Here is a 13,593-nt window from a genome sequence, read left to right as displayed (position 1 = left end):
AGGGTGAAGAGCACAGGAGTGCTCTCAGTACAGAATCTGGCAAGAAGCCCGGACACAAGTGGAGATGCAGACCGGGTATCATGGGGCATCGTCAGCTAAGAAGGGCTGCACGTCCCTGACACGTGAGCAGTCCTGGGTCTGCTGTGAGTGCAGCAGGTGTGTTCAGGCATGAAGCAAGAGTACGTCCCTCCCTGCTGGGAGGGACGGGGGAGCGCACCTGGGCAGAGGGGCAGGGGTGGACGCGGGCAGCAAGGGAGATTGCGGAAGGACGGATGGATCTGGGGCTGATGGCGCTAAGCGAAACCAGGCAGAGAAAGACACACGTCAGATGATAACACTGACATGTGGAATCTATGATACGACACGACAGAACCTACCTAGGAAACAGCAAGCAGACCCACAGACACACGGGACAGACTTGTGGCTGCCAAGGGGGAAGGGACGCAGGAAGGAGAGAGCAGGAGGCTGGGGTTAGCAGATGCAAACTATCATATATATGGGATGGACAGACGACGAGGTTCCACTGTAGAGCAGAGGGGAACTGTATTCAATATCCTGCGATAAACCATAATGGAAAATAGGAGAAAGAATGCACATGCGTGCATAACTGAGTCACTCTGTACAGCAGGCATTAATACGGCACTGCTTACGCTTCACGGAGGAGGCAATGGCACCCCACTCCAGTACTCTTGCCTGGCAAATCCCATGGACGGAGGAGCCTGGCAGGCTGCAGTGCATGGGGTCGCTAGGAGTCGGACACAACTCATCGACTTCACTTTCACTTTTATGCACTGGAGAAGGAAATGGCAACCCACTCCAGTGTTCTTGCCTGGAGAATCCCAGGGACGGGGGAGCCTGGTGGGCTGCCGTCTCTGGGGTCGCATAGAGTCGGACACGACTGAAGCGACTTAGTAGCAGCAGCAGCAGCTTACGCTTCAATAAAATAAATAAGAAAAAAACATCAAGACAAGGGGTTGAGGACTTGAGAAGCTGCCACTTCGAGGGCAGTGAGCAGATGGGGAAGTCAGGGTGCCTGGAAGCAGTAGGAAGGGGTCACTGTCCGGAGGGCTGGGACCCTCTGTGGTGGACACAGGGGCCCATCGGGCTCCTCCAGCGGCCTTAGTGGCCATGGCCAAAGCTCGGCCTGGTGGACTGGAGGGGACAGGGCCATGGCAGGCCACGGACCGCACGAGGTGGAGCGTTTCCAGCTTGGCATAGGAAGTGTTGACCGTGGGCTGGGCTGCAGTACGTGCGCTGGGATGGCTCTTTCCCCTCTACCAGGGGAGCCAAACGAGTCACTGGGCTTTACGCAGAACTCCAGAGCTTCAGGGTCTCACAAACGCCAGGGGTCACAACAGGGAGGGGCAGTATCACCAAGGCCATGAGATACACAGCACGGTTTAATGACCTTGACTCAAGGGAAGGAAATGCAAGGGGACATATGTAAACGTGTAGCTGAATTCACCATGCTCTATAGCAGAAACTAACTCGACATGGTGAGGCAACCACATGCCAACAACAACAACAAAAATAAATGAATAAAGGGCACTGAAAAAGAAGTTAAGGCCTTAAAGCTCCTCACCCGATGATTATAAAGGTTATATAACATATTGATTTTTCTCACTCCTTCGTTACTTCTACTTATTGGCTGGGTTTCTACTCAAAGATTTTCCGTCTCCGGTGGCTGAGCTTTACTTCTGCTTTTCAGTGTTTTTGAAGTTTCCCATGAGTCTGAATTGCTTTAAAAAGAAGGGGGGAGGGTTCTAAGGAAGGGAATCTGTGCATAAAGACTGAGCTGAAGAGTGAGCCTGCACACATCGGGGTCCAGGCGGCAGCGAGCAAACTGCAAGGTGGACGGCGCAAGGCTGACATGAGAACCGTCATCTGGAGACTCTATCGAGTCCTCTGAAGACAGTGATGCAGGGAGTCAGATGTGGGAACACGTGTAAACCTAAGATCTGGTTCCGCCCCATGTTTAATGTTTATCATCTCCACTGAGACTGTCTGAAGGCGGGGGCGGGGAGCCATGCTCTCCTGGGAGAGGAACCATCCTACTGGACGCGCACATACAGACCTGCAGGTCTTTTTGGTCCTTCTTGCTCTCCAGGTTTGGAGTTCTTGTCACAAAGTCATTCAGCATGCTGTTGAGAGACAATCAGCTTCAGAATGAGAATGCTAGCAGAAATGAAAACATACATGTTCCTGGAGGAAAACAAAATGCGGTAATGTTGAGTGGCTAGGAACACGGTACCTGAGAAGCAGAAAGTACCCGGGGGGAGCCAGATTCAACTGCACAGACTCCTTCAACACACCCAACAGCGAAGCGAAGTTCTCTTGCAAGGCTGTTGCTGGGAGCCTATTTAATAAAAACAAACAAACAACAAAAAACCATAGGGGGGGAAAAGAAACATCCAGCCATGAACAGGTCTAATGAAAATGTTTTCTTATAAGCACATTTTAGGTGCAGGTGGTTAGAAGGTACGGGACGATGCCTTATCTGCCTGACCTGTTTCGTTCTTCTTAAATTAAAATACACATGTGCTAAATTGCGGTATTCTGGCAAGAACTTGGGGGTTTGGATACCAGCCACCCATCTAAACAAACAGGTCAGACACTCCTGGTTTCCTCGTCTATAAAGTGAAAGCCTTGAACTGGAGGACAGATCTCTGGGCCTGTCTGGCTCTATTTAGCATTTGGCCTCCCTAACATCACTGGAAATGCAGAGTGAGCCATCCGGGAGGTCGCAGAGGATGAGGCCAGGGGTCACCCAGCAGGAGGCTGATCTTTAGTAGCTCTCAGGTCAGGCCTCATGGGGAATCAGGACTCGGGGTTGTTGCCGTGGGGTGATGCTGCACTGTACAGGGAGGCAGCTGGGCCACAGCCAGAGGGTCCCAGGGCCGAGTGCTGGTCCCTGACTCGAGGTGGGGCCTCCTCCCTGAAAGGAGGTGGCCTCCCTGCGGCCGCTGGCCTCACTCAGGCCACTGAAGCAGGTGCTTGCTGGGATTACGACATGTATGAGTGAGCACTAGGAAGGACATGGGGAAAAGTGGAAGCAGTGACAGACTTTATTTTCTTGGCTCCAAAATCACTGAGGACGGTGACTGCAGCCATGAAATTAAAAGATGCCTGCTTCTTGCAAGAAAAGCTATGACCAACCTAGACAACATATTAAAAAGCAGAGATATTACTTAAACAACAAAGGTCCATACAGTCAAAGCTACAGTTTTTCCAGTAGTCATGTATGGATGTGAGAGTTGGACCATAAAAAGGGTTGGGCGCCAAAGGATTGATGCTTTTGACCTGCGGTGCTGGAGAAGACTCTTGAGAGTCCCTTGGACATCACACAGTCAATCCTAAAGGAAATCAGTCCTGAATATTCACTGGAAGGACTGATGCTAAAGCTGAAGCTCCAATACTTCGCTCACCTGATGGGAAGAACTGACTCATTTGAAAAGATCTTGATTCTGGGTAAGATTGAAGGCAGGAGGAGAAGGGGATGACAGAGGATGAGATGGCTGGATGGCATCACTGACTCAATGGACATGAGTTTGAGTAAACTCTGGGCGATAGTGAAGGACAGGGAAGTTTGCTGTGCTGCAGTCCATGGGGTCTCAAAGAGTTGGACACAACTGAGCGACTGAACAACAAAGGACTAGCTCATTTTCCCCTCCTGGAGCAAAGCAGTGCAGTGATGCTCGTGGTGGAGGGTGAGTGGCTGGCCTGAACGCAATCCTGGGCTAGGGGACTCCTGGGACTAGGACCCTCCATCTACCTTCCTGTAACCCTACGGTGTCGTGGGTCAGAATAACCATGGAATGTGAACTTGTTAGCCAGGGAGCTTGCAGCTGGTGGTCAAATTTACTAATGGTGAACCCCCTGAGACACGTGAGGCTAATGGTGAATCCCCTGAGACACGTGAGGCTATCGAGGCATCCATGAGATAGGGCTATACCCCCTTCATTCCTGTTACTGCAGCTCTAACCTCCCTGCACGGTGGACACATCTGGGAGCTGTATCCAGGACCTGCTGTAAGAGCCGCAGGAGCCAGCAAAGCATCCTCTCTCCCTGCAGAGAGCCACCTGGGGAACCTGCAGCTGAGACGCCTGCAGATGGGTGTTCAGCTCAGTAAATCCACGCAGAAACCTCAGTTCAGTTCAGTTGCTCAGTCATGTCTGACTCTGCGACCCCATGGACTGCAGCACGCCAGGCTTCCCTGTCCATCACCAACTTCCCGAGCTTGCTCAAACTCTAGTCCATCGACATGAAGCCTCCCAGCAGAAAGCACAGCAAAGCACTGAGGATCCAAAGTAGTCACTTCTTTTCCTAAAAGAGGTTCTTAAAATTCCCCTCCTTTTTTTGGTTATCAAGGTAACGCAAACTGTTTCTTCTGAAGTTTACCAGGTCTCACACAAAGCTGTGCTGACATAAAGTGTTCAAGATACAGCACACAGACTTGAAAATGTCAGATTAGCTCTCTGTAGAAGGAAGAAGTGAGACTGTCGGGGTGTTCCGATGGCTTGAGAGAAATTAGGACACCGCTTAGATCCCCAGGTCGGCAAGATCCCCTGGAGGAGGAAAATGGCAACCCACTCCAGTATTCTTGCCTGGAGAATCCCACGGACAGAGGAGCTTGGCAGGCTACAGTCCATGGGGTCACACAGAGTCAGACACGGCTGGGTTAGTAACACATAGATACTTTCTGAACTAAGGCTCTCCAGTAATCAAGAAACACACGGGTGGAGGCAGGGAGGGATAAAGAAGTAGTTGGGATTAACACAGACACACTACTGTATACAAAATAGGTAAACAATGAGGACCTACTGTAAAGCACAGGGAACTATACGCAACTTATAACTTGCAATGAAACAGCATTTGAACAGGCACGTGCACACACCCACCCACCCACATCAAACTGAGTCACTGTGCCGTACACCTGAAACCAACACAACACCGTAAATCAACGGCGCTTCAGATAGAAGAAAAAAAGGAGGACAATCAAGAGCAGTTACTTATAACCACTGCAACAGCAACTATAACTGAGAAATGTCTTTGAGGGGCTGCGTTACCTTTGGATGAATGCATAGCAAAACTGCAACACTGGGACATCCACCAGGGGCGATTTCTGAAAATTAAAGCACAGGTAATTACTCCAAATTGGGAGGAAATAAGGCTAAGACAAGAATTCAAATACAGAAATGAAACAGGTTTTATCTGCTAACAAAGCAAATGTTTCCAGCTCCGGGAGTCTTCTGAATATAATAATACAAAGGATCTCAGTGAAATAAAAGCTAATGTATCCTGTGACGGCGCACATCCTTAGGTCCCTGTTCATCAGACTCCCAGTCCTTTCCCACATTTACCTACTTCCCACCCCAGACTTTTAGCAAGTATTTAAGCAATAGTTGGCATAATGACTGAACCTCCTCAGACACGAAGCTGGTGGCCTCAGGAGCCCGTGTCGAGCTACAGACAACGCCAAACGCGAACTCTTAGCTCCAGGAATTTCCCCCAGACAGCTCAGACAACTTCCCTACGTCCCAAATGGCTCGAATTACTTGTAAATAGGTTTGCAAAACACGTATTTTTCCCTGTTCTCTTTGTCAGTTATAGAAGTTAAGCCAATTAACTAAACTAACCACAAAAGCAACTTTGTTATTCGAAAAGTCAAAAGCCAGTCGGCCAGATGACGTCTAGGGTCTTCTGGGTTTTTATCTTTAAGCCCAGGATTTGCAGACGCTTGTAGATCAAGTACTGAAGGAACAAAGCGGGGAAGCGCCTGCACTCTGCACGAAGCTGTCTGTCACAGGGCCAGCTTCCCCGTGGCTGTAGCCAGGATATCATTCGGAGGAACTGACCAGCCGTGGGGAAGGCCAGTCTCCAGCCACCTCGACCTGCTCAGAGTTATAAATGCCAATCCAAGGTCTGTTATGCGAACATTCACGTTCAAGAGTAAAAGGCAGGACCTTCCTGCCAGTCACGTGGTGGTTAGGAACCCGCCTTCTGATGCAGGGGACGGGGGTTCCACCCCTGCTCAGGGAACCAAGATCCCACGTGCTGCAGGGTGACAACGCCTCAGTGCTGCACCTAACGCGCCTGTGCGCTGCAGCGAAAGATCCTGCATGCCTCAACTAAGACTCGATACCCACAAGAAATACACAAATAAATACTTTTTAATAAAGGGTAAAGGGCAACCAGTGCTGTGCGCGCTAAGTCACTCTAGTGGTGTCCGACTCTTTGCGACCCCGTGGACTGTAGCCCGCCTGGCTCCTCTGTCTATGGGATTCTCCAGGCAAGAATACTGGAGTGGGTTGCTGTGCCCTCCTCCAGGGGAATCTTCCCGACCCAGGGACCGAACCTGGGTCTCCTGTCTCCTGCATCGGCAGGCAGGCTCTTTACCCCTAGCACCACCTGGGAAGCCCCAAGGCAACAAGAGTCCTAGGCCATGAAGAGATCTGGGGGCAGATGCCATGAAGCCTCCCGTGACCATTTTATATCTGATTCCTTAAGCCGGTTCCATGATGTGGCCTCACAGGGTTAAGCTGTAGGCTGCCTCATCTTCTTCCCCCAACTAGAATACAGGCTGACTGTGGACGGGGGTAGCGTCACTCTTCAGGATTCCCCACTGTGGATGCACATACTTGATGTTCAATGAACATGTGGAATGAAGGAAGATTTATTTGTTATAAAATTTTGGTAAAATGTATTTGACAAAATTTACTGCTTAAAACATTTTTTAGGGTACAGGACAAGGGCATTCAGGACATTCACAGCTACTGTTGGGCAACTATGATCACCATTCATCAGCTCTATTTCAGCTTCACGGAGTGAAACTCAGTCCCCAATAAAGACCTACGCCCATGCCCTCCTCCCCAGCTTCTAGTAACTATCTTTCTCTTTTCTGTCTCTGTGGACTGGACCACTCCTGGTACCCCATATAAGTGGAATCATGCAATACCGTCCTTTTGGACTGACTGATTCCCCTTAGCATAATGCTGTTAAGGTTCATCCATGGTGTATAGCGTGTGTCAGAATTTCCTTCCTTTTCAAGGCTGAGTCATAATCCACTGCATGTGTACAGACCTCACTGTGTTTATCCATTCATCTGCTGATGGGTTATTTCTACTTTTTGGCTCTGGTATACAAATATCAGTTTGAATTAAAACTATTTTTAGGGATCACTTGGTCTACTCCATTAATTTTCATAAAGGGAATTATTCTTAAGAGTGTTTCTGACGATATCATCTTAAATTACCTGAGAGAGGACAATTATTTCAAGGTCAGAACAAATCCCTGGTTTCTATCAAATTAATTCAGAACAAAATAGCTCCCACACTTTCAATGAAGAAGTCTGCTTTGGTGAAATCAAAGACTTCTCAGGCGTAAAACCGTAGAGTCTGTTCTGCTGCAAAACCACTGTGCGTAAATGAAAAGGTGTCCGAGCAGTAGAAAAGCTCCCTCAACTGCTACGCAGAAATTGGGCAGGAAAACAATAGGAGCTTTGTGGTTCAATCACATCACCCTTCAAAGACCACTGATCTCCCTGCAGCCAGATGAAAGCTCTGCTTTCTTAGAATCTCCAGTATGAGTTAAGTCCTCTGATGTGAATTTTGTACTTCGACAAAAATTATGCAGACTTTTAACTTGCCCATGGACAAAGATGCTCTCCTTGACCTAGTCTAGTCAGGCCCCTCTGCTTTTTGAATTTTTGAAATATTTACTTGTTTATTTGGCTGCTCCAGGTCTTAGTTCTGGCATGCGGAAGCTTTAGTTGCATCCTACGGGATCTAGTTCCCTGGTATTGCTGTTGTTCAGTGGCTAAGTCATGTCTAACTCTTGGTGACCCCAAGGATTACAGCACGCCAGCCTTCCCTTCTCCTGGAGTTTGCTCAAACTCATGTTGGATTCAGTTCCCTGACTAGGGATCAAACTCGGACATTGGACAGCACAGAGTCTTAAGCTACTGGACCACCAGAGAATTCCCTGGGTGTGTTTTTTTTCAGCCACACAGCACAGCTTATGAGATCTTAGTTCCCCGACCAGGCACTGAACTGGGACCCTCAGCAGTGAAAGTGAAGAGTCGTAACCACTGGACTGCCAGGGAAGTCCTTAGCCAGGCTCCTCTGAGCCTTCATCTTGACCAAGACTCAGCCTTGATCTACAAGGTTGTACCTTCGGCACAAACGATTCCATCCACCCCACATGCTAAGAGACTTGAGCAAACACAACTGTGGTTCCCAGCAGCTCAAGGCTGTGTTCGAGGGAGATGACCTCGACCCCCTTAAAATGAGAAAGCTCACGGCCTCGGAAGGAATCTGCTGTGTGTTCAGCCAAGTCCTGATAAGTTCCTGACCTCCCCTCCTTCGAGCATTTATTAGGAAAAGCTTATGGTTACAAATCCTTCCTCTGTCCCTCTGGGATGTGAATGCATCTTCTCCAACCCAGGAATGTCTTTCCCAAGGACATGACAGCCATCTCTTTAAAATATCATCAAGAAAGACAGGGCCCCTATCTTCCAGTCTCCTGGGGAGCATAGGAACCAACCTTTCACAACACAGTCGGTAAGTATGGTCTAATTACACTCAACAAGCCCCTTTCTGCTTGTTTGTAACTTTCCACTCCCCTGACTCTGCTGAAGCCCTGCTCTTTCATCCTTTTTACTCATCCTCCCCATAAAATACCTACTCACCCCTGCACAAACTGGAACTGACCACACCTCTTCCCTGTACTGCTGGAGCTGCTGAATGAAGTCGGTCTTTTCCACCTTTAACTAGCTTTGTTTATCTTTGATGCTTTTTAGGCTGCAAGTTTCTGGAAGCCAAGTGCCATTTCCTCTTTCTAGATTTACTTGATTTGGCGCACAACAGGCCCTTGATAAGAACCACTACCAGGGATTTCACTGATGGTCCAGTAGTTGAGAACGCAAGAGACGTGGGTTGGATCCCTGGCCTGGGGAACTAAGATCCCACCTGCCTTGGAGCAACTAAGCCTGTGTGCCGTAACTGCTGAGCCCAAGTGCCACAACAAGAGGGCCCAGGTGCCCGCAACAAAAGATCCTGCAAGACGCAGCTAAGACCCAGTACAGTCAAATAAACAAAATACGTTGCAGAAAACAGAACCACTACTGGGCAGAGTGCTCTGCGGTGGGCTGTAAGGATGGAAGTCGGTCCCCGGTCTCAGGTGGTTCGCACCTCAAGACGGCCGTCCGTGGAGCACATCTTGTGCATCTCCACAAGGTCCGGCGAGAACACCTCCCTTTTATGGCCCCTTGAATTCCCAGGTGCTCCTGCAACCTTTGTTTCCCTCCCAGACACCATCTATACAATGTGGACTGGAAGAGTCCTGCACTCATCCGAGGGCCCCCGGGCTCCTGACCTCGTCCCCGCGGACCTGCGGGGGGTGCTTTACCACCTCCTTCACCAGGTGCAGCACTGAGTCTGTCTGCAGGGTGCTCAGCGCACAGATCAGATCCACAAGGGTCAGCTGGGACGTGCTGGCCGCCGGAACGATCTGCCGAGAAGAGGACCGTTCCTTGAGAGAGACAACAAAAATAAGCAGGACTCCCAGAAAGCACTCTGTGATACTTGCTCCCGGAGGAAGAGATGCGTTTTAATCTTTGAAACAAATACTTAAAGGAATACTAGGTAAAGGACTGTATTGGTAGGAAGAAGAGTGAGGTTTAAAAAAAAAAAAAAAAAGCTTTTAATCACAGGACTATAATCATTATATGATACAGATGAGCAATAAAAGGCATAGCCAGTGACAGGCAATTGCTCTAGTCTTTATGAGTTCAAGCTAAGAAAGTGTGTTGGAAATAGACTATATTAACTTGAAGGAAACAGGCTGATTATCAAGAGCCAGCCCCCAGAGTACGAGGACAGCAAGTGAAACAGGAAAACCAGGTTCACAGGAGCTGGCCAAGGCAGGAAAGTCTTGGCGTGGGAGGTGGGTTTTGATGATCGACTTGGGGGTGGGGGCCTGCCCTTGGAAGTATGACGGTCCTTGCTGGGGAAGATCCCACAGGTGCTAAGCTGGGTGGCCTGGACCACCAGCCTCTCATGCCTCCTCGGGTAACGGGGTCCATGCTGGGCACTGAGCCAGTGCCTGGGGGTGGGGCAGATGCTCTGACGGAGGTACCGGGCAGGAACCTTCACGGACGATGGACGGAACGGAGGGTGAAGCCCATGCTGGGTTTTCAGAAACAGGAGACCAAGCTCCTGGCAGGACCTTGTGAAGGACCAGTCAGTGGAGAACACTTATGCAGAATGTAAACCAAAGTCCTGGCAAGGGAATGCGATGATTTCTTTACCATCACAAACGAGTATCATCTTTATAAGTTAAATAACTGTGTCAGTCACAGTTGACGTTTGGCTTTTTTTAACTTATAAAAATGATACTCGTTTGTGATGGTAAAGAAATCATCGCATTCCCTTGCCAGGACTTTGGTTTACAGTTTGCATAAGTGTTCTCCACTGACTGGTCCATCACAGCAACTGCGACAAGCATACCTCTCTCGGTCGGGGGTGGGGGGAATGTTGACGGGGGTGGGGAGGTACATGTGTGGGGGCAGGGAACTAGGGAAAATCTCTATACCCTTCTCTCATTCTGCTGGGAACTTAAAACTGCCCTAGAAAGAGAAAGTCTTTAAAAAGATTGGTTTGGGAAAAAAAAACAAAAACAGAAAGAAAGCTTTTAGAAGGCACTATATCCAGGGAGGGGCCCCCAGGGGTCCTCACAGGTAAAATGAGGAACCACTTCTTAAGCCGGGGGGGGGGGGGGGGGCAGGCCAAGCAGTGGTGTTTTTCTTTGAAATGTACATGTTAGATACGTTCTTGGAAGCACACTACTAGACAGCAGATTAAAATGTTAAATGAAAAGTACAATATGCGTACTTTCATCGTTCGGTAGAAAGAGAAGAAAACAGAGGTTGGGTGGGCTCCACTCCCTCCCCCCACCTTGCTGTAACAGGCACAGCTAGATGATGACGTCACGAGTTTGACACGGGCCGGGGCGGGGGGGGGGCGGGGGGGGGCCTCCGAGGTCTCCCCTGGCGGCCTCTGGGGTCACTTAGATCGCACAGTGCCGTCCGTGCGCGTCTTCATTTTCGGGCTTTACCTTTGTCTTACTATGGCGTTTCCCCTTCTTCCTGCTCCACACGGCTGCAACTGCTGCTGTCAGCTGAACTCCAAGAGGCGCTGTCAAGGGGTTCAAGAAGTCTAAAATCTTTTGTCGTATGGTCTTAAAAAACAAAACAGAAAAATGATGAGTGAGAGCGCAGTCAGGGCTCCAATGGACTGTGCACTTCACACTAGCACCTGTGACCTTGGGAGCTTTCGTCTTAGAGTCGTGGGCACTATGCTGGGGTCTGGGGGCAGGCTTGGGGGGATGGTGGTGGTGCAGAGCACCGCCTGGAGGAGTTGGACAGGACGCATGGGGGACAGTCCAGGTGCACGAACAGCGGAGCAGAGACTCCTGGGAAGTGATGGATACCATCTTCGAGCAGATAGGAGCAGGGCAGGGCTCGGAGCAAGTCACCTGAGGCTTTGCAGACCCAGTGAGAAAGCGGGGATCCTGCAGGGAAGCCCCCAGCCATGCTGGCCTCAACCAGCTCAGGGAGGTCTTGTAAGTACCAGGAAGGATGTGCTTCAGTTTCCAGAAATATGTGCCATTTACCTAATTTTATTGTGCAGCCAACAAAAACGGACCCACGCCATGGCCTGGGGATGTCACTTGCCACCCTCCCCTTTGCTGTGCCTGGATTTCTCTGTATTCCCAAAACCTCTGTGTTCCTTCCTTTGGGGATGCTGCAGGTCTCCCAGCCTCTAACACACACCTGGGAAGGCACATCCTCTCATCCTGGGTCTTGGCTCAGCCCCTCTGCCTCAGGAAGGCCTCCTTGACCCTCAGAGCAGGGGTCACAGGCTGGCAGAGTGCCCTGCGTTTCTTTGCAGCACTTCTCATCATTATTTTAAAGTGGATGGTTAACGTCTATGCCTGCCAGGAGGACAAGGACCTCCCTCTATCTTCTCCACTTGTGGACAGGCAGGGCCAGGTACAGAGCAGCAGGCGCATATGTGCCTGTGGAATGAATGGATTTACCTTGGGCTTCCCCTGCTCCTTGTAGGAAAACCTATGACCAACCTAGACAGCATATTAAAAAGCAGAGAAATTACTTTGCCAACAAAGGACCGTCTAGTCAAAGCTATGGTTTTTCCAGGAGTCATGTATGGATGTGAGAGTTGAACCATAAAGGAAGCCGAGCACCGAAGAATTGATGCTTTTGAACTGTGGTGTTGGAGAAGACTCTTGAGAGTCCCTTGGACTGCAAGGAGAAACCAGTCCACCCTAAAGGAAATCAGTCCTGAATATTCTTGGGAAGAACTGACGCTGAAGCTGAAGCTCCAGTACTTTGGCCACCTCATGCGAAGAGCCGACTCATTGGAAAAGACCCTGATGCTGGGAAAGATTGAAGGTGGGAGGAGAAGCGGGTGACTGAGGATGATATGGTGGGATGGCATCACCAACTCAATGAACATGAGTCTGAGCAAACTTCGGGAGTTGGTGATGGACAGGGAGGCCTGGTGTGCTGTAGTCCATGGGGTCGCAAAGAGTCAGAGATGACTGAGGGACTGAACTGAACATCCCTGTCCCCACTGCCTTTGTCTAGCATCACTTTAGATACAACTGAGCCGGGAATGGGGACGTCTTCTCCCTCCTAACATGGTTTCTGCTTGAGAGAGATCATGCGGGCCCCAGCTCAGGGCCTTGGGTCCTTCAGGGAGGGCTTGGGTGAAGTGCTCAGTAAATGTTGCATTGTTGTTGTTCAGTTACGCCCAACTCTTCACGACCCCGTGGACTGAGGCCACCAGGCTCCTCTGTCTATGGAATTCTCCAGGAAAGAATATTGGAGTGGGTTGCCATTCCCTTTGCCAGGGGATCTTCCGAACCCAGGGATTGAACCCATGTCTCCTGCACTGCAGGCATGTTTGTTTGCTTCTTTTTTTAACCACTGAGCCACCTGGGAAGCTCCTGGAAAGCCCCCAATAAATGTCAGCCATCACCACAGTGAATTCTTCCATCAGTCCAGGGGATAGGCTACTAGTAACAGACTCATTTCACAGAGGAGCAAACGGAGGCTCAGGCTGAGTGAGCCTTCTGAACCTTTTTAGAGATTAATTTTTAGGCTGAATTTAAGCAGGTTCCTGTGGTAGATTTCCCTTGGAGGTCATCCCTGGAACCAACAGAAAATTTTTGGAGGCCACCTGCACTTCCCAGAACCTAAAAGCCCTCTGGTCTGGGAGTTACACTGCCAGACTGACCACAGAAAGAATCACATGCTCTCTCTACACCTCTCACCTGTCACCTGGGAATAATACTAGCACCTGCCTTGCAGGTGAGGCCTGAATAACGCCAGTAAATATAGAGTGCTCAGATGATGCCTGGCACCCTGTTTGTAGCAGAGCAAATACCACCACACAGAGGTTTAATGCATGTGCTCAAGGTCCCACAAAGCAGCTGAGCAGGGAGCCAAATCCAGGCGACCTGGGTCCCTGGGCCTGACCTGTTCTGCTGAACCCAGGCTGCCAGAGGCTGGTG

At 49.9% G+C, this 13,593-nt stretch overlaps 1 protein-coding gene across 1 annotated transcript in view; it reads right to left on the bottom strand.

Annotated features, from left to right (window-relative positions):
• The window catches only part of DOP1B (DOP1 leucine zipper like protein B), a 130,012-nt gene that overhangs the window by 25,014 nt on the left and 91,405 nt on the right, over positions 1-13,593 (bottom strand). Inside the window, exons 22-26 of the mRNA XM_052636456.1 lie at positions 11,113-11,235; positions 9,373-9,528; positions 5,067-5,122; positions 2,252-2,356; positions 2,075-2,141 (exon numbers count right to left, since the gene is read on the bottom strand). Coding sequence (XP_052492416.1) covers positions 2,075-2,141; positions 2,252-2,356; positions 5,067-5,122; positions 9,373-9,528; positions 11,113-11,235 — 507 coding nt within the window. The remainder of the gene's footprint in view (positions 1-2,074; positions 2,142-2,251; positions 2,357-5,066; positions 5,123-9,372; positions 9,529-11,112; positions 11,236-13,593) is intronic.

Source organism: Budorcas taxicolor, chromosome 1 (assembly GCF_023091745.1).
Source record: "Budorcas taxicolor isolate Tak-1 chromosome 1, Takin1.1, whole genome shotgun sequence".
NCBI classification, from domain to species: Eukaryota; Metazoa; Chordata; class Mammalia; order Artiodactyla; family Bovidae; genus Budorcas; species Budorcas taxicolor.
The sequence above is the reverse complement of the archived record's forward strand: the minus strand, read 5'-3'. Positions and strand labels throughout refer to the sequence as shown.